A 19,436-nucleotide genomic window follows, 5' to 3' on the forward strand; every position below is an offset into this window, starting at 1 on the left:
GACCAGGATGGTCTCGATCTCTTGACCTCGTGATCCACCCGCCTCGGCCTCCCAAAGTGCTGGGATTACAGGCTTGAGCCACCGCACCTGGCCTTATGCTACGTATTTTTTAAAAATTGAGGATCTACATTATTTTTAGATTACTTTTTTAGGGGATTTTGTTGAACAGATGGTATAAAGAGTACCCATAAACCCTTTCCCCATCCCCAGTTTCCCCAATTATTATTATATATATTTTGAGGCAGAATCTGGTTCTGTCACCCAGGCTGGAGTGTAGTGGTGCGATCTCAGCTCACTACAACCTCTGCCTCTTGAGCTCAAGCCATCCTCCTACCTCAGCCTCCTAACTGGGACTACAGGCACTCACCACAATGCCTGGCTAATGTTTTGTACTTTTTGTAGAGGCGTGGTTTGCCCATGTTGCCCATGCTGGTCTTGAACTCCTGGACAAAAGCAGTCTGCCTGCCTCAGTCTCCCAAAGTGCTGGGACTATAGGCGTGAGCCACCATGCACAGCCCTCCCCTATTATTATTGTTTTTTCTATCATCTTATTTTTTTTCCCCATTACTAACATCTTGTAACAATGTGGTACATTGGTTACAACTGATAAACCAGTATTGATACATTATTATTATCTAAAGTCCATAGTTTACATTAGGGTCCATTCTTTGTGCTGTACAGTTTTACTGGCTTTGACAAATGCATAATGTCATGTATTTACCATACAATATCCAGAATAGTTTCACTTCCCTAAAAATTCCATGTGCTTCACTTATTTATCCCTTCTTCCTCTTCCCCCACCCCTAGCAACCACTGATATTTCTGCTATCACTGTATAGCTGCAGGTCTGTATGTCACACAAAGCACATTATAACATATTACAACAATCCTAGGAGTTAGGTCTAATTTTCCCAATGGAGAGCAGAGGTCCAGAGAGGTTAAGTGACTGGCTGGAGTTCACACAGCTCACAAGTGGCAAAGCTGGGCTTGAAGCATAAGCAGATTGATCCCAGAGTTGGTGGCTCTTGGCCACTCCATTGAGGGGTTCAGACACTAATAATTTGTTGGGTGGCCATACAGGTCAGGTGAACCTTGAGATATGGGTAGGAATTAGATGGAGAAAAGTATGTACTAGGTTGGAGAATCTAGAGGTGGATGTATGCTGCTATCAGACAAACTGGAAAGGCGATTTTGAGCTCAACAGGGAGAACACTCAAATTCCAGAACTAGGGTGCCAACCCCCTCTAGAGAGAGCCTATTTCCATTTCTAGATAGCTGGAGTCATTGGAAAGGGCTTTCCAGTATTGAGACCCAGCCTGCCTCCATGTGATTTTTATTGTTTTCTCTGGCCCTGTCCTGGGGTGGTGAATGAAACAAGTCATCCCTCTTCTTTTCAAGTATTTAAATATGGGTCTCACTTCTCCTTTTTTTTTTTTTTAAGTCAGAGTCTCTCTGTCTTGCCCCTGCTGGAGTGCAGTAGTGCGATCTCAGCTCACTGCAACCTCCACCTCCTGGGTTCAAGCTATTCTCCTCCCTCAGCCTCCCGAGTAGCTGGGACTTCAGGCATGCGCCACCTCGCCTGGCTAATTTTTGTATTTTTGGTAAAGATGGCGTTTTGCCATGTTGGCCAGGCCGGTCTCGAACTCCTCACCTCAGGTGGTCTGCCTGCCTCCCCCCCCCCCCCCCCCCCCCGGCCTTGGCTCCCAAAGTGCTGGAATTACAGGCATGAGCCACCACACCCAGCCTCCATTATTATTTTATAGTGTCATTTGCTATGACTTAGCCGGAAGCTTTCACTTTGCTCCCAGACTCATCTTAGAGGCACTTTTTAATTTCTTTTTTAAAGAGCTAAAAGACTGTCTCAAGATAAGACTTCAAAAAAGTAGAAACCTTTTGGCCAATGTAATAGGAAGTATACTAGAGGGATTTGCTAGGCATGGGTTTATAGTCCTACTTAGTAATAATATACATAATGAATGTTTACTGAATGTTCACCACGTTCCAAGTGTCCTATGGCATCGTCTCATTTCATCCTTACAGGGGCCTTTGAAAAGGTTTTTGGTTATTGTCTTGGTCCATTTTCTGTTTATAACAGAATACCCCAAACTGGGTAATTTATAAAGAAAAGACATTTATTACAGTTATGGAGGCTGAGAAGCCCAAAGTTAAGGGGCCACATCTGGAGGGCCGCCCTGCTGTTGTGGACCCTCTGCAGAGTCCTTAGGTAGCACAGGGCATCACATGGCGAGGGGTCAAACATCCTAGCTCAGGCCTCTTTTTTTTTTTTTTTTTTTTGAGACAGAGTGTTGCTCTGTCGCCCAGGATGGAGTGCGGTGCCGCAATCTCAGCTCACTGCAACCTCTGCCTCTCGGATTCGAGTGATTCTCCTGTCTCAGCCTCCCAACTAGCTGGGACTACAGGTGCCTGCCGCCTTACCTGGCTAATTTTTATCTTTTTAGTAGAGACGGGGTTTTACCATGTTGGCGAGGATGGTTTCGATCTCCTGACCTTATGATCTGCCCGCCTCTGCCTCCCAAAGTACTGGGATTAAAGGCATGAGCCACAGTGCCCAGCCTTATTTTTTATTTTTATTTTTAAGAGAAAGAGACTCACTATGTTGCTGAGGCTGGGCTGGCCTTGAAACTCCTGAGCTCAAGGGATCCTCCCTCAGTCTTCCAAATATGCCTGGAAGATAGGCATATACCAGCACAGCCTGCTTCTCTTACTCTTCTTATAAAGCCACCACTCCCACTCCCATGATACTCTATTAATTCATGAATGAATTAATTCATTCATGACCCAGTCAGCTCTTACAACACCCAGCCTCTCAATATCGCCACACTGGGCATTAACTTTCAACATGAGTTTTGGAGGGGACAGATACTCCGTCCATAGCAGTTATCCCTGTTTTTAAAGGTGGGGAAACAAGACTCTAAGAAGTTAAATCACATGCCTGACATAATCAGGTAGTAAGTGGCAGAGCTTGGACTTGAATCCAATTGTGGCCGAATCCAGGGCCCACCCTTGAACTATGCTATAGACCTTATAGCACAAGATCTTTACAGGGCTGTCTGCCTGTGAGAGGAAGCCTTAACCTTCATTGGCATGCAACTTAATCCCTGAGGGGAAAAAAAGAACTTTCCAGCTTTCTTAGAAGTATTGGAGGGGGCACCAGGGAAGGTGGAGAGCCTGAAGGAAAGCTAGCCCATGGTTCCCTCTAAGAAGACAATCTGCTTGAGAAAAGCAGCCTTGGAGGAGGAGGAGCCTTTGGATACAGAACCCGCTGGATTAGGCATCCGGGAGCCAGCCAACTAGTAGGGTACAAAGCACTGAATGTCAAACAGTGCAGTGACCTCATATCACAGCACAAACAAAACATCACTCAGTACAAAAATCCCCGAACACTGAGGGTTTTCTATCGTCTTGGATGACCATTACAATTGGGAGGCTTCAGGTCTCTGGCGATCTGCCATATTACAGTGGCTATAAATGGGATTTCTTTTTCTTTTTTCAGCAGCAAGCATCTAAAGTTGAGAAGGTGTTTTTTACCACTGCAGTACCAGTAGCCAGTAGACCAGGTATGTAATTCCATGTTAGTCTTAAGAGGAGGCAACTCTGGGCCCCTTGAGGCACAGCTAGTTATTGCTTTGTCCCAGTTTCTAAAACTTTATAAATCTTTAAACAGCCTAAGTTAAATTATTCACATTGTATTGTTTGTTTGAGTATTTCATATTCTCACAACTATTAGAAGTTAGTTTACTTCTGGCCAAGATACCATGTTAAACTTTCTTTAACTAGTAACAGTTCTTTCTCTTTCAGATACAGCTTTTAAATGTAGCCAGAAAAAAAAAAAAATTGAATCACAGTTAATGCTAAAGAGGGCAGTTGTTAATTCACTGGACTCTTTTCTAATTACAGTAATGAAGAAATAGCATCTGGGTCAGAGACACATATAGAGCTGAAAGTTCCTTTTATTCAAATTCTTTCTTTTATAGATTAAGAAACTGGGACCCAGAAAAATTAAATGACTCCCCCAAGGTCATAAGTGAATTTGTGGTGGAACCAAACAAAGCACTAGTTCTCATGCCTCCCAGTTCCCACCCTGTTCTTCTGCCCATTGGCCTTTGTTTTATTTTTGAGACGAGGTCTCACTGTCACCCAGGCTGTGGTACAGTGACACGATCACAGCTCACTGCAGCCTGGACCTCCTGGACTCAGGCACTCCTCCTGCTTCGGCTTCCTGAGTAGCTGGGACCATTCGTACACACCACGATGCGCGGCTAATGTTTCTTTTCTTTTTTTTTTTGAGATAGAATCTCGTTCTGTTGCCCAGGCTGGACTGCAGTGGCGCAATCCTGGCTCACTGCAGCCTCTGCCTCCCAGGCTCAAGTGATTCTCATGCCTCAGCCTCCCAAGTAGCTGGGATTACAGGCGCCCACCACCATGCCCAGCTAATTTTTGTATTTTTAGTAGAGATGAGGTTTCACCATGTTGGCCAGGCTGGTCTCAAACTCCTGACCTCAACGATTCGACCACCTTGGCCTCCCAGAGTGCTGGGATTACAGGCTTGAGCCACTGCACCTGGCCTAATTTTTCTTTATTATTTGTAGAAACAGTCTCACTATATTGTCCCGGCTGGTCTCAAACACCTGGGCTCAAGAGATCCTGCCTTCTCAGACTACCAAAATACTGGGATTACATACAGGCATGAGCCACTGTACCCAGCCCTGCCCATTGATCTTTAGCTCTGTCAAGACACACAAAGCCTGGCTGAATATGGAGAACAACACATGAGAGAAAGAGAGATGAGTAAGATGTCCTAAAGGAGCTCAGAGTCTCCTGGGCAGGCAGAACCAAGCAGGTCCTGTACCGTATGATGAGAGGCGTGGAAGGAAGACAGCAGCACTGCACATGTGTGCTGGGAAGCTCGGTATGGGCTTCACCCAAGCTAGTCCTCTGCATAGGCCTACAGAGAGTGGGGGAGTGAGCTAGGTCCTGAAAGATAAGTGTCAGTTCTCCAGAAGAGTGGTGTCCAGAGATTTTAAGCATAAGGAAGAGCCCACATGTGCAGGGGTATAAAGAACATGTCAGGAAAAGGTAGGTATCTGCACAGAGGGTGCAGTGGAGAATGACTGGAAATGAAGCTGGAAATACAGGGTGCATCTAGATTGCGTGTGCATCTCCTTTCTAAGGAAAGGAGACTTTATCTTGGGCTGGGGAGTGTCCCTCTTTTACCTGAGAAGGCATGTGGTCCAGTTTAAAGCAGAACAAAGCCCAAAGCGTGGCGACCCTCCTTCCCATGGCTACTATGGCACTTGGCTCTTACCTAGTCCATGTATCCCTGTCCCTCGTGCTCCTGCCCCTGCAGCTACTTGAAGAGCAGTCTCTCTTGCCTCTCTCGCAGGGAGCTCTGTCCAGCAGATTGGCCTCAGTGTTCCTGTGATCATCATCAAACAAGAAGAGGCATGTCAGTGTCAGTGTGCATGCCGGGACTCTGCAAAGGAGCGGGCGTCCAGCAGGAGGAAGGGCTGCTCCTCTCCACCACCCCCTCCAGAGCCAAGCCCCCAGGCTCCTGATGGGCCCAGCCTACAGCTCCCAGCGCAGACTTTCTCTTCAGCCCCTGTTCCCCGGTCATCATCCTCCACCATGCCCTCCTCCTGTGAGCAAAGCCGACAAGCAGAGGCTCCTTCAGACCCTCAGACAGAAACGTTAAGTGCCATGGATGTGTCACAGCTTCTATCCCTCCAGAACCTGGACACCCCGTCCCATTTGATTCCCATTGAAGTACTACTGCAGGCGGAGGAGGAGATGGGCCTCACCAGCAGCTTCTCCAAGTGAAGGGCCGTGTATGCTCACCTCCAGGAAAAAGAGGGTGAGCAGGAGGCATGAGGTACAATGCCTGCCATCATGGGTCAGAAATTTGAAGGATGAAGAAATTTACTATTTGAAATCCTCACCTTTCAGACGTATTTTCTTTATTCACATCCCAGGAACTAATCTTTGGAAAAAAACAAAAAAACAACAAAAAAAAGCTAAGTTATAAGTGAACTGTTTGGCTGCACTGTATGTCACTTTTGCTTGTTGTCATGTGAACTTGGAAACAGGTTACTCGTATGCATAAAAATTCTAAATGAAAGGGTGTGGTTTCCATCAATCTGATGCTGCCCATCGCTTGCACTGGGGTCTTTGTGGATTGGGCAGGAGAGTTCAGTGTGTTGGGTGTTGTTCTTTCCTGTGTGTCTTTTGAATCTGAGGCTGACATTTGCTTGGAAGGCCAGACCCTTGCTCCATCAGAGAGGGCAACGGCAAAGGCCAGTGAGGCAGCTGTGAGTTGGACAGGGTTTAGGTGAGGTGAGATGGTGTTGTCATTTGTGCTTAGTGTTGGTGGAGCTCAGGGTGGATAACACGGGTCGTTCTGCAGCCCGCTTCAGCACAAATAGGCAGCTTCAGGCCCTGCTCACAGGCTGTGGGGTTGATCCGGTTCTGCAGAGGCCCTAGGCAGCTTGTTGAGTGCTGTCTGCCGATGACGTGTGTGCAGAGCAGGCTCTAGCAACATTATCACTGTCTTTGCCTTCCTGGTTCTTTCTCTCAGCTGGTTGCCAGGGCTTGCAGATCACAGTGAATTTTCCTTGGGGAATATCCCTGTTTCTTCCTAGAGTGAACATGTGGTTTATGGCCAGTTGCTGCTTGGTGGTCTGCCTTCTTTTTAATGGTATTTTCTTCCTCAGAGCAGAAGGGCTGCATTTTGCTTATCAGGAGAAGGTGCAGATTTAAGGGAATTCGTATGAGGTGGCATATAATTGGCAGGCCAGGTGTCCTGTTTCCAGGTTCTAGCCAGGCTTTGGGTTGCCCCCTCCATTTCTGCCCCTCCCTACCTGGATTTTGCATACAGCCTCATACAGTGCAAAGAAGGATGTGACTTGCTCAGCTTAGTCATGTGATTTATTTAAAAAAAAAAACAAACAAAAAACACAAAACAATGATCTTCTACTCAGGGTATAGCAAAACAAAAAAATTCCCTTTCCACCAAAAAGCCTGAAATGTTGCAATAAGTTATCTCATTTGGAATGTTTCATTAAGTTGTGTTATAGGAAAAAATTGTGTGTGTGTGTGTATAGAATTATATCCATCTGTCTGCCTTTGGCTCCAAGTCATTGCCTCTTAAAATAAAAGATAAGATACAATCCACACTAGCATGAAAAGTTTTTCTCAACAGGCTATATTAACATAGTCATGAGTGCTCACCAAACTCACCAAACTCAGAAGCCAGGCGTGGCCTGAGGTGCAGAATAGGCCTCTGCCTCCCAAGAGCCCTTTCCCTGCCCTGAGCAAGGAGCAGTGTTCCACAAACAAGGCTGCTCTTCTGAGCCAACAGTGTCAGGCAGGAAGCAGCCATAATTTTGCCTTGCATTTTCATTCCCTAACGTAAAGGGATCTGCATTGGTCACTCTCCTATTCTCTGAGCCATTGCTCAGGGCCAGCCAAGACATGATCAAGAGCAGATAATTTACCCTAGAGCCAGAGGCCCTCCCTTGCCTTTAGCCAGGATGTTCAGAGACAGACAAAGAGGGCAGTGGTGGTGAATGTCGTTACTGCCATGAAGAAAAATGGTCTTAACTAGAAGAAGCCAATTTCTCATTCTGGGACCCTAGCCAGGGGAATTGAGTTTTTTTTTTTTTTTCTTTTTTGAGCCGGAGTTTCACTCTTGTTGCCCAGGCTGGAATGCAGTGCCGAGATCTCAGCTCACCGCAACCTCTGCCTCCTAGGTTCAAGAGATTCTCCTGCCTCAGCCTCCCAAGTAGCTGGGACTACAGGCATGCACCACCACACCTGGCTAATTTTGTATTTTTAGTAGAGATGGGTTTCTCCATGTTGGTCAGGCTGGTCTTAAACTCCCAACCTCAGGTGATCCGCCCACCTTGGCCTCCCAAAGTGCTGGGATTACAGGTGTGACCCACTGTGCCCAGCCTAGGGAATTGACTTCTTTTTGACCTTCTGCACTCCCTTCCCCAAAACGTTTGTGGCTTCTGGTGACCATTGACCTCAGCAGAAGTTGGTAAGGCAGGAGGAATCTTCTGTTTACACAGTGGGTTAGTCCTCCTGGAAAACCATCTGCTGAGTGTGAGGTGTCCTTGGCTGTTTCTGAACCTCGCATCCATAGGAAGCTTTGAGATAGGGCCCTTGCTGTTTACAAATTCTGAGAGAGGACTGATGGGACCCCAAACTAAGCTTGTATCAGAGGGCAGTAATGATCCTCCCATATGCCCATCCTATGGTCACCTGGGATTGGGTTCCCTGGGAGCAGAGGTGGGAAATAGGAGCCCAGGGAAGGCCATTTGAAGCACCCATGGTTTAATTAATCGACTTCCTGGTTAGCCGGGACTGTGCTCATATTGGGGCCCTACCCAGGTCAGTGGCCTTTTCACTCTCAAAGATCAGGGGTGACGAAGCAGCATCTTTTTTTTTTTTTTTTTTAAGATGGGGTTTCACCATGATGGCCAGGCTGGTCTTGAACTCCTGACCTCATGTGATCCATCCACCTTGGCCTCCCAAAGTGCTAGGATTACAGGCGTGAGCCACTGCGCCTGGCCGAAGCAGCATCTTAAACAGTGTTTAGGCTGACAGATTTTTCCAGTTGAAGAAACTGGTGTCTGCCTTTTGAGGGTGACTTTAGATTACAAGAGAGACTATCAAATCAAATCAGCTTTGAAAAATCAGGAATGTGCTTAAAATGCCAGTGAGAGGTTGTGAAGATCAGGTTTATTTCCCAGGGTAGGTAGTCTTCCTTTCCCTCCTTTTCCAGTTCTCTTTTCCTACCTGCCCTTCCCTAAGCCTGGTCTCTAGTGCCAAGGACCTTGGAGAAGAGAGGGCCCCTAGCTAAGCTGAAGCCAGAAAGAAACTTCATGGTGAGTGTGGTTTCCCAAACCTGGGAAATGAACCTTGGGTGAGGTATGGGAGGGTTTGTAGAATTCTAGGAGGTAAAATCAAGCCTTTTTTCACTCCCATAGTAAACTTAACCATTTTCACCCTGTACATTTATCTTCCAGCTCCTTACTAGCATCTCCAGTTAGACAACCACTTCGAAGGGTGCTTAGCACCAGGGATTGGGGTTCATAGATTTAGGAGGTGGTAAGGAAACTGGCTGGCACCACCAAACTGCCTTAGTGAACTTGGCCCTTCCCAGGCAGGGAGGTTGGGCATTGAGGGACAGTGGCCCAGTCTTTCCTGGCAGGGTCTGGCCAATCTCATGTGGGCACCACTAGTTTGGTGACAGAAGTGGTGTCATTTATTGAATTCCACCTCTGTTTAGAAGGAGATTATGGTACAAAGCCCAGAAGGGGCCTTAAGATGTGATCTCTCTGGGTAAAAGGCAAGGGGCTTCTCTTCTTCACCTCTGGGATAGTTGGTAGATTGGAGAGTTTTATTTTCAGGGTCAAGGCTGTGGACTGATGGGGATATTGGAGGGTGGGTGGGTTTTCCTGAGAGACTTTGTATAATGCTGAATGTGTCCAGAGGGACAAGTTTGCAGAACCTCATATTGGTATATTAAAGAAATAATAAAATAAAAAAGCACTTTAGGTAATTTTATCTTTAACCTGATTGCTGCAATTTCTTTTGTGTGTGTGTGTGTATATATATATGTGTGTGTGTATATATATATATATATACTTTCCACAAAGTTTTATTTTTTGCTCAGAATAAAAAGTTAAATTGAGGTGTGAAAAGAAAAGCACTTACCTTGGTGCAATATGTGTAGCTTGATGGTCGTTGTCCCATGTGGCCCTGGCCTGGCCGCGTTTTTCCGCTCAGTCAGCCCTGAGCTATGAGGCTGTCCATAGGGAAACACTATTATGCATTCTCAGCAACCGCTCAATCTATGCAAGCCTTCCCTGTGTGCCCCAGGGCGCCCCCTCAGGCTCTCTGAAGAACTGCTGTGGGTCCTGTTTTCTGCTGACTGTTGAGGCCCTTTTTCATCACTTCTTGGTCTCTTGCCCTCTTTTCCCTCTTCATCATTATGAAATGATGCCTGAAAGGAACAGGTTGTTCCTAGGTAGAAACCTGGCACCTTCTAGACTTTTATGTTTGTGATCACATCCATTGTCCTTAAAGACTTCTCCAGAGTCACTGAAACCATTGCTTTGTGCAACTGCAACAGTATTTCTCAAGAGTTTACAGTTGTCTTACACCACCAATCAGAAATATGTTTGGGGAGGCATGGGTGTCGGGGGCAACAAGAGCCATTCCCACACTGCTCCCCCTACTACCTGTGTTGGTTCCTTAAGCAAAAAGGCCTCCAACCTTCATTAAATCCCATAAACAAACATTAAATCCCATGAATCAACTTTCTTCCTTTTCTCCACCTCCCCCATTTTCTCTTCAATTCTCAGGCTATAGAATAGACAAGTTTTAAAATATACTTCAGCCAAAGCAGAAAGATTTTCATAGATCCACTATGCAAATGATTCTGCTGTGACATAGATCAGAAATTGTCGGTTCCTTCATATTTGGGAATGGAGGCAACAAAACTGAAGCATATTTCTGATTGGTTAGCCATTTTAGCCTGTTTCCTCTTGCATCTTTTTTAGGGAGAGAGGGAAAGGGTCCTGTATTTCTTCTGATACCCTTAGGGGAAGCCGATGACCACTGTCTGGGCGTTTCTCACTGTTACTCCTGTTCAGGAGAGGGCTTCTCAGTCTGCACTGAAAAATGCAAATTAAACTGGATCTTTATGTCAATGTGTACATAGTACAAGCTTTTTTTTACTGGAAGTGAGGTTTAAAACCATACACTGCCCTTTTGGTGGTGTGCCTGTTGGGCCAAAAATCGGGTGATAATGTAGTGTCACTTTCTCAGCTCAATGCAGTTTCTACTTTTTCTTATGGGGAAATTTTTCATAAAACCTTTTTGCACCAAAACCCAGGGGTGTTTTTTGCAATATCCTTGTTATCCTCATAGTGTGCCAAGTCAGAGGCTTCTCTTGCCCTTTTCCTGCTGTGTTCTCAGGCCTCCCAAGGGCTGTTTGACTCAACAGTCTACATCCTTCATTGTGTTTTGGAGAATGTGGAGGTGGCGGTCACAGTTCAAGGTGTCTGTTCTTTTTTCCATAGAACTCTTCCTAGTCCCTGTTTGGGGAAGGAGGCTGGAAACAGATTTTTGTTGAATCTCTGGCTCAGATCTTCTAGCCAGGAAAGGCAAGAGCCCCCAAGAGCCCTCTTTTTTTGACATACACTAATCATTGGCCGGGGTCTTGGTGACAATTTTTAAAATCCCAAATAGTTTTATTTGGATTATGTAAAAGTCTATCAAATTTATTTAAGTGTGAAACATGGGAACAACGGACTTCCACTGAGCGATATGAAAACGTTACAGGTTCAGTACTTCCAAAGGAAGAAACCTCCAAACCCAAAAAAGAATAAATACGAATTTGTATTTTTGAAGAATGTGAAATAATGGTGTTTGCTTAATTGCTCATTTTGTATAAACTTAATATTGTACTTTAAAATATCTGCTAAGAAGTGAAAATTTAACTTTTTGGAATTGAAAAGCAATATTAAATACTAATGAAATCCTAATTAAATGCTTATTTAAATCTGGTAGTATCTGTGGCGTTTCTTCCCAACCCTGCCCAGAGTTGACATTTTTCCATCACTCCCCCCTGCCCAGCCATCATTCTTGGCGAGGGGACAGAAAGGAAACGTCGGTCACCAGAAGAGTCTGCAGGTTTCCTTTTAATCAAGGCTCTGCTGAAGTTGTTTTGTGGGACTAAGAGCCCCCAAAGCATGAAATAGACATGTAACACCACCTGGATCCCCCACAGCAGGCCAGACCACTCTGGCGAGCACTGCTGGTCTGCCCAAATCTGGGTAATCAGACTGGGTATTCATTGGCTACATTTCAAAGCACAGCACTGCTTTCAGCCAGGATGAAGTGGGAGTGAACCCAGCTGCTAGCAGAGCTGCCACTCCAGGCTGAGAGCCAAGTACCAGCCACTGCCAGTGAAGACTGGCCCCTTTATTGAAGGGAGTTCTTCAGAGTCCAGCCACTGGCCCTGGGGAGGGAGAGAAGTCAAGGCATCCGGCTCGGGGATGGTCAGGGCTCCGCAGCTCCATCGCCAGCATCCTTTGGAAAGCCGCCTCTGGCTGAGACAGCCTGTTGGGGGGGCGCTCCGGGTTTGGCTGAGACGTTCTAGTTGGAACAGAAAGGAAAAAAGTGAGGCTGGGAGGCAAGGCCTTGGATTAGGCCCCAGAAGGATATGGCCATTTGGCATTTGGATAGTACTAACTGTTTCGAAACCTCTTACCAGATCAGAGGTTAAGGATAAGGCGGTGGGGAGACAGTTCCCCCCTCCAGGGGAAGCTAGGGCTTGGTTAGCCTACCCAGTGGGCAGACCCCACCCCCCAGGCCCAGCCCGGGGTGGGCACTAACCCCGCCACCAGCCGGCTCCGGGCGCCGGCGGCCCAGCTGCCGTAGCATCTCCTCGCAGGCGGCGATGGTGTCCAGGAGCTGCCGCTGCCGCTGCTCCACCGCGTCCAGCAGCTGCTGGGCGCGCTCCTCCCGGGGCGGCTGCGGAGGTGGCCTCCCGCCGAGCCCCAGCCCCGCCTTCCCGCGGTCCACGCCGGCAGCCTCCCTGCCCGGGAGAGAACGAGAGACAGACGGTCAGGGCCGGCGCTTGCGCGGGGTCCGAGCTCCTTCCCCCCTTCCCGAAGGGCCCCCTCTCACCCCCGTGACCAGTCTGAGCCCGGGCCCCATTCCATCTCCACCTGCGCGGCCCGACCACCGCCCCCCCTTTCGGCCGCCCCCCTCCCCAGCGCTGCGTTAGGACTCCGCAAGGCTGCGCCCCGCCCCGTCCCCACCGGTCTCCTTCAATCCTCCTGGGGCTCGTGGTCCCTTTAAGCTGCCCGGCGCAGAGGTGGGGCCGAGTCTCCCGGGCCGGAAGCTGGCTAGGGGCGTCACTTCCTCCCGGAAGCGGGCCTGGGCGGATGTCTCCGGCACGTCGGTGCACGGGTATGAGGGCCGCGGTGGCTGCCAGCGTGGGGTTGAGCGAGGGGCCTGCTGGCTCCCGGAACGGCCGTCTTCTCCGCCCGCCGAGCCCCGTTCCGGCGGCTCCGGGGGCCCGGCTATTGCGGCTCCCGGGGAGCGGGGCCGTGCAGGCCGCAAGCCCGGAGCGCGCCGGCTGGACCGAGGCGCTGCGGGCCGCCGTGGCCGAGTTGCGAGCTGGCGCCGTGGTGGCCGTCCCCACCGATACGCTGTATGGCCTGGCCTGCGCAGCGAGCTGCTCAGCGGCCCTGCACGCTGTGTACCGCCTCAAAGGCCGCAGCGAGGCCAAGCCTCTGGCCGTATGCCTGGGCCGCGTGGCCGACGTCTACAGGTGAGGCCGCCCCGACCCGGCCCCGCTGGGGGCGGCACCGCGGGAGGGGTTTCCGGTGACAGGCTTGGGAGACTGAGGCGCAGAGAGCGGGAGGGGCTTGTCCAGGCTTACCAAGGAATCCGGAACTGGGAATGTGTACCGAGGACTTAATGTGCCCGAGGCTCTGAACTACATGCTGCTGGGAGGCAGCGACACACGAGAAAGCCAGGGGCCGTGTTTCGTGGGCGCTTTTGTGCTAGTTGGGTAGGCTCTCAGGAAAAAGGAAACACAAACGCAGTAGTTTAATTTAATAGCGAATGTCTTGAAAATAAAATGTGGAGCTTATGTCAGCGATATAACTAACCCACTGTCAGCGATATCACAGCGGTGCAGCTGTTTTAGTCTCTGAGACCAGAGGCACGTGGGCGCCAAGCCAGCGGTGCACCTCAGGGGCCCTGCTTTCTGCTCAAGCTTCTAGGGAGGTGAAGCAGGGAGAGAGGCGGCTTCCATTGTAAACTCGAAGGATTCCTTTTCTGCATTTGCCTAGAGTCTGGGAAAGGACCACCAGTCATTTTGAATGGATTTATGTTCCTGTGTTTCCCAGATACTGCCGTGTGAGAGTACCCGAGGGACTCCTGAAAGACCTGCTGCCAGGACCCGTGACCCTGGTGATGGAACGCTCGGAGGAGCTCAACAAGGACCTGAATCCTTTTACGCCTGTGAGTCAAGTCTTCTCTTGTGTCCCCAGACTCCGGGCCACTTGACTTTCACTAGGAACCAGGTCAGATATACCCTCTATGTCTTACAAGCTTTCTCATGATCCCCTTCCCCTTGCCTCATAGCTTGTAGGAATCCGGATTCCTGATCACGCCTTTATGCAAGACTTGGCTCAGATGTTTGAGGGTCCTCTTGCTCTCACTAGCGCAAACCTCAGCTCCCAGGCCAGTTCTCTGAATGTCGAGGTGAGTTTAACCAATCCTTCCCCTGGAAATGTCACCAGCCCAAACACTGTTTCCTATGAATCAGTGGCATTGATAGTGTACTGGGATTGCCGGGCGTGAGAGTCCTTGGGCTAACAGTGGGAAGGTTGCCCAGCTGACAGGGAGGTAGGGGTGGAGCTGGGGTGGGAATATAAATTAAAGAAATTTGAAAGGTTTTATCAAAGTCTGAAAAGCCAGGGGAAGAATTGTAGTTGATTCTTACTATCTTTTATAATAATAGGAAAGCTTATGATAAGAACAACGTCTTCCTGTTTTTCTGGAGATAGCAGTTTTTGGAGAATACAGAGTTAGGCTATAAATCTTCACAGCAGTGCTCTAAAGAAAAATGAAGAAGCCCAAGCACAGTGCCTCATGCCTATAATCCCAGTACTTTGGGAAGCACAGGCGGATGGATCACCTGAGGTCAGGGGTCTAAGACCAGCACGGCCAACATGGCAAAACTCCATCTCTAATAAAAAATACAAAAATTAGCCAGACATGGTGGCTCATGTCTGTAATCCCAGCTACTCAGGAGAATGAGGCAGGAGAATCACTTGAACCTGGAAAGTGGAGGATATGGTGAGCCAAGATCACTCCACTGTACTCCAGCCAAGGCTAGAGTGAGATTCTGTCTCTTAAAAAAAAAAAATTCGCTTCCAAAAGGTTGACTCACTTGTTCTAGGTCACACAGCCATTAAGTGACCCAGATTTTTACCCAGTTTTTGACTCTTGACTCTGTTCTCTTATCTCTGCCACGAGCCAGATCAAAGAAAGGACAACCCTGGGCCGGGTAGTGGCTCACACCAGTAATCTCAGCACTCTGGGAGGCCAAGGCAGGCAGATCACAGGGTCAGGAGATTAAGACTATCCTGGCCAACATGGTGAAACCCTGTCTCTACTAAAAATACAAAAATTAGCTGGGCGTGGTGGCAGGCACCTATAGTTCCAGCTACTCTAGAGGCTGAGGCAGGGGAAGCACTTGAACCCGGGAGGGGGAGGTTGCAGTGAGCTGAGATCCCGCCACTGCACTCCAGCCTGGCGACAGAGCAAGACTCTATCTCAAAAAAAGAAAAAAAGAAAGGACAATCCTAATCCTTTTTGGCTATGTAGATTGGAACAGATGAGGACCAGAAATTTCACTTCTTTTTCTTATTAAGATGTAAAATAAGCTGTTGGGGTTTTCCATGCCCAGGCCTAAGGGCGGGGCTCAGAGTTCTTGGAAAGTGAGAACTCAGCATCCTTTGTCATTCTCAGAGTGCAGGTTTGACTTGGTTCTGGTGCCTGTACCCCAGGAGCAAGAATGGGGATGTGGCATGGGGAGGGGAGGTTTTTACCTTGTCAGCAATCATTTGACCTGTCCAACACAGTAACTGGTTTTTATGATCCCCTATCCCAAATTCTCAGGCCTAACTGCGACTGCAGTGTCTTCACAGGGGGTTGGGGAAGCTCTAACTTAGTTAACAATTCAGTCCATGATTCTAGGGGGAGTATCCTCATAGCCCAAAGCCTGAGTGCTGGTGGCAGGCAGTCTAACCCGTTCAGTTCTTCCCACCCTGATCAGAGTTGAAGTGAGATCCAGGAGGATAGTTCTAAAGCTGGAAGGAGGTGGAATCACTTGTTCCAGGTCACACAGCCTTTAAGTGACCAGATTTTTACCTAGGTGTTTTTTTTTTTTTTTTTTTTTTTGAGATGGAGTCTCATTCTTGCCCAGTCTATAGTGCAGTGGCACAGTCTCGGCTCACTGCAACCTCCACCTCCTGGGCTAAAGCGTTTCTCCTGCCTCAGCATCCTAAGTAACTGAGATTACAGTGCCCACCACCATGTCCAGCTAATGTTTGTATTTTTCGTAGAGGTAGCGTTTCACCGTGTTGGCCAGGCTTGTCTTGAACTCCTGGCCTCAAGAGAGCCACCAGGCCCAGGCTTTTTACCTAGTTTTTGACTTTTGACCCTATTCTCTTACCTCTGCCACAGGCCGGGTCAAAGAAAGGATCATCCTAGTCATGTCTTGGCTACATAGATTAGAACAAATGAGGACACATGGGATCATCTAGTCCAGCCCACTTGTCTTGTACGCCTGGATAGAGTAATGTGTGTGCAGTCACACAGAGATAGAAGGGAAAGTCCAGAGTTAGAGCCCATATCTCTGCCCAGAACTCTAATCGTTGTACTTACATTTCCCTAACTGAAGCAATGCGTGAAATTTCCTTTTGACATAGCACGATTTTCTTTAAGTCTTAGGTAGGTGTTACTTGGGGTGCTAACCCAGGAGGGCTCCAAACTTCATAGGTTGCAGTACCCATGGCACAGCTGACCTTAACTAAATGAAGTTCCTTTCTCTGCTTAGAGGAAGGTGCCTCCTGTGTTTCGTTTTGTTTTGTTTTTTTGAGACGGAGTTTTGCTCTTGTTGCCCAGGCTGGAGTGCAATGACGTGATCTTGGCTCACCGAAACCTCTGCCTCCTGGGTTCAAGTGATTCTCCTTCCTCAGCCTCCCAGGTAGCTGGGATTATAGGCATGCGCCACCATGCCCAGCTAATTTTTTTGTATTTTTAGTAAACATGGGATTTCTCCATGTTGTTCAGGCTGGTCTTGAACTCCCGACCTCAAGTGATCCACCCACCTCAGCCTCCCAAAGTGCTGGGGTTAGAGGCGTGAGCCACTGCGCCCAGCCTGGTGCCTCCTGTTTTAAGACTGTAAGGCCTTTGATGACCCTGTGTGCAGTATGACATTAATGATGTATATGCCAGGGATAACATCCATGCTCTTCCTTCTTCCTCTTCTCAGGAGTTCCAGGATCTCTGGCCTCAGTTGTCCTTGGTCATTGATGGGGGACAAATTGGGGATGGCCAGAGCCCTGAGTGTCGCCTCGGCTCAACTGTGGTTGATTTATCTGTGCCTGGAAAGTTTGGCATTATTCGTCCAGGCTGGTAAGTACCTTTCCTGTGGCGTGGGGAAATCATTTGAGAGGGGTTGGAGAGATGTGAAAACGCTTTGACAAGATAAAGATGGTGCCTCCTCTCTGGCCCCGAGGGAGCACGGGCCGGGTTTGGAGCAGTGGTAGTTGGCAGTGGGACTAAGTTTGCTGGCTTTATTAAGATTCAAAAGGATTCACCAACGGTTTGATGAACAGGGCATAACAGGGCCAGCAAGTTTAGATGTACCTGCTCACCAGCCTCTGGTGGGCTCGGGACTTAGAGAAATCAGACTGGTAACTGTCCTGTTTCCTCCTCAGTGCCCTGGAAAATACTACAGCCATCCTCCAACAGAAGTACGGGCTGCTCCCCTCACATGCATCCTACCTGTGAAACTGGGAAGCAGGAAGGCCCAAGGCGTGGTGCTGGATACTGTGTGTGTGTGTCCACCGACGACTGGCAAGGCCTCATCCGCAGAGGCCACTGGAGCTAGGGCACTAGCCTGACTTCTTAGGCAGTGTGTCTTTCTGAGCACTGCAGACCAAGCCCTGGAAGCTGCTGGTTTAGCCTTGTACCTGGGGAAAGACTATTTATTATTCATAATTTCATATATCAGCCAAAAGCTGAATGGAAAAGTTAAGAACATTCCTAAGTGGCCTTATTCCAGTAAGTTTCTTCTGTCTGTTTTGCTTTTTAATCGAAAAGTATTTTAAATAACAGATTTACTAGTGAGAGCCTCTTTTCTGGTAGGTAGTGGCATTTAAGCTTCCAACCAGCTAGAAGTGCTGGTGCTGTTTAAAAAGTCTCAGGTGACTGCATATGGTGGCTCATGCCTGTGATCCCAACATTCTGGGAGGCCCAGGCAGGAGAACTGCTTAGCCCAGGAGTTCAAAATCAGCCTGGGCAACCTAGCAACACCCCATCTCATAAAAATTAATAAGTAAAAAGTCTCAGGTGACCAAAGGCACGGGTTGGGCTCTTGAAGCTAGAACCACATTAGGATAAAGATTGAAGAGCCACAGGCCACTCTTCCCTCTGAGCCATTGGGCCTAGTGGTGGTGTGTATTATAATTGCCGGCGGGGAGAGCACTCTTTTTGGGGTAATAGTGGAATGTCTGCTCAGTTGGCAGGGGTTGGGTCCAAATTGAAGAATATTGGGAAATCTCCACTATCCTTTTCAGCCAGGAGCTCTTTTCTTATTTATTCATAAAATAAGTTATAGTTCATTATACCCATAGCACCTTTATTTAAATCCAGTGTTCTCCACAGCCTTTTGTCTATTTATATGTGTAAAAGTGTTAATTATTGTTGGGCATTTGAACTTTGTTTTTCTTTAATGTAAAGAAATGCTGCTATTAAACATATTTGTAAATGGTTTATTTTCTTTTGACTTATTTCCTTAGTATTAGGAATATTAGGTCAAAGTGTATGAAGTATTATGGCTCTCAATATTGATTAGCCTTCAAAAGAACTGAGTTAAGTTACATTGCCATCAGCATTGTGTGAGAATGGCTGTCCCTGCCCCTGGCCATGCTATGTTTAGTATTTCTCAAATTGTGTATGTGTGAAATGAAGCCTGTTTCTGCCTTCTGAAAATTACTGTAGGCCAACATCCAACCCTTTCAGCTGTCCCTGCCTGCCTTGGTTTTCCCAGCTAAGCCACAAGCCAGGTGGCCAGGCCTGCTCATCTCTCGGGTGTAGTGTCAGTTATCTAACAGGGGATGGGTGTCCTTGAGGTGACCACGGGTCCACATCATCCTTCCTCCCTTTCCCTCTTGCACCCTAGTTCCCAGAATTCTGGTGTCTTTTCTTTTTGAGACAGAATCTCACTCTGTTACCCAGGCTAGAGTGCAGTGGCACAATCTTGGCTCATTCTAACCTCTGCCTCTCAGGTTGAAGCGATTCTCACGTTCAAGGGATTCTTGCGCCTCAGCCTCCTGAGTAGCTGGGACTACAGGCATGCACCACCATACCCTGCTAATTTTTTTTGGTATTTTTAATAGAGATGGAGTTTTGCCATGTTGGTCAGGCTGGTCTCGAACTCCTGGTCTCAAGTGATCCACCCACTTCTGCCTCCCAAAGTGCTGGGATTACGGGCATGAGCCACTGTGCCCAGTCTTGTTGAGTAATTTCCTAACCAAACCTTCTTGTCGGTGCTAAAGCCATAGCCAGCCCAGCTCATACGCCAGTTTGTCACA

At 48.1% G+C, this 19,436-nt stretch overlaps 3 protein-coding genes across 4 annotated transcripts in view; 2 read left to right on the top strand and 1 right to left on the bottom strand.

Annotated features, from left to right (window-relative positions):
* The window catches only part of MTF1 (metal regulatory transcription factor 1), a 53,771-nt gene extending 46,824 nt beyond the window's left edge, over nucleotides 1-6,947 (top strand). The window contains exons 10-11 of the mRNA XM_017509739.2: nucleotides 3,515-3,578; nucleotides 5,405-6,947. Coding sequence (XP_017365228.1) covers nucleotides 3,515-3,578; nucleotides 5,405-5,838 — 498 coding nt within the window. The 3' untranslated portion in view covers nucleotides 5,839-6,947. The remainder of the gene's footprint in view (nucleotides 1-3,514; nucleotides 3,579-5,404) is intronic.
* A 4,763-nt stretch (nucleotides 6,948-11,710) lies between these two features.
* Nucleotides 11,711-13,373, bottom strand: CUNH1orf122 (chromosome unknown C1orf122 homolog). Of its 2 annotated transcripts, none has more exons than XM_017509743.2 (3): nucleotides 12,721-13,373; nucleotides 12,427-12,628; nucleotides 11,711-12,186 (listed from the first exon to the last, which is right to left on the bottom strand). In XM_017509743.2, the coding sequence occupies exons 1-3, from the start codon at nucleotides 12,753-12,755 to the stop codon at nucleotides 12,091-12,093; spliced, it is 333 nt and encodes a 110-aa protein (XP_017365232.1). In that variant the 5' UTR covers nucleotides 12,756-13,373; the 3' UTR covers nucleotides 11,711-12,090. The 2 variants fall into 2 exon arrangements, with proteins under 2 accessions (XP_017365232.1, XP_017365234.1); XM_017509745.2 differs by having other exon boundaries at nucleotides 12,855-13,366.
* YRDC (yrdC N6-threonylcarbamoyltransferase domain containing) lies at nucleotides 12,956-18,617 on the top strand. The gene is made up of 5 exons (XM_017509742.2): nucleotides 12,956-13,369; nucleotides 13,953-14,067; nucleotides 14,191-14,310; nucleotides 17,111-17,253; nucleotides 17,559-18,617. The coding sequence occupies exons 1-5, from the start codon at nucleotides 12,981-12,983 to the stop codon at nucleotides 17,629-17,631; spliced, it is 840 nt and encodes a 279-aa protein (XP_017365231.1). The 5' UTR covers nucleotides 12,956-12,980; the 3' UTR covers nucleotides 17,632-18,617.
* The last annotated feature ends 819 nt before the right edge of the window (nucleotides 18,618-19,436 follow it).

The sequence above is a fragment of the Cebus imitator genome, unplaced genomic scaffold (assembly GCF_001604975.1).
Source record: "Cebus imitator isolate Cc_AM_T3 unplaced genomic scaffold, Cebus_imitator-1.0 Scaffold420, whole genome shotgun sequence".
NCBI classification, from domain to species: domain Eukaryota; kingdom Metazoa; phylum Chordata; class Mammalia; order Primates; family Cebidae; genus Cebus; species Cebus imitator.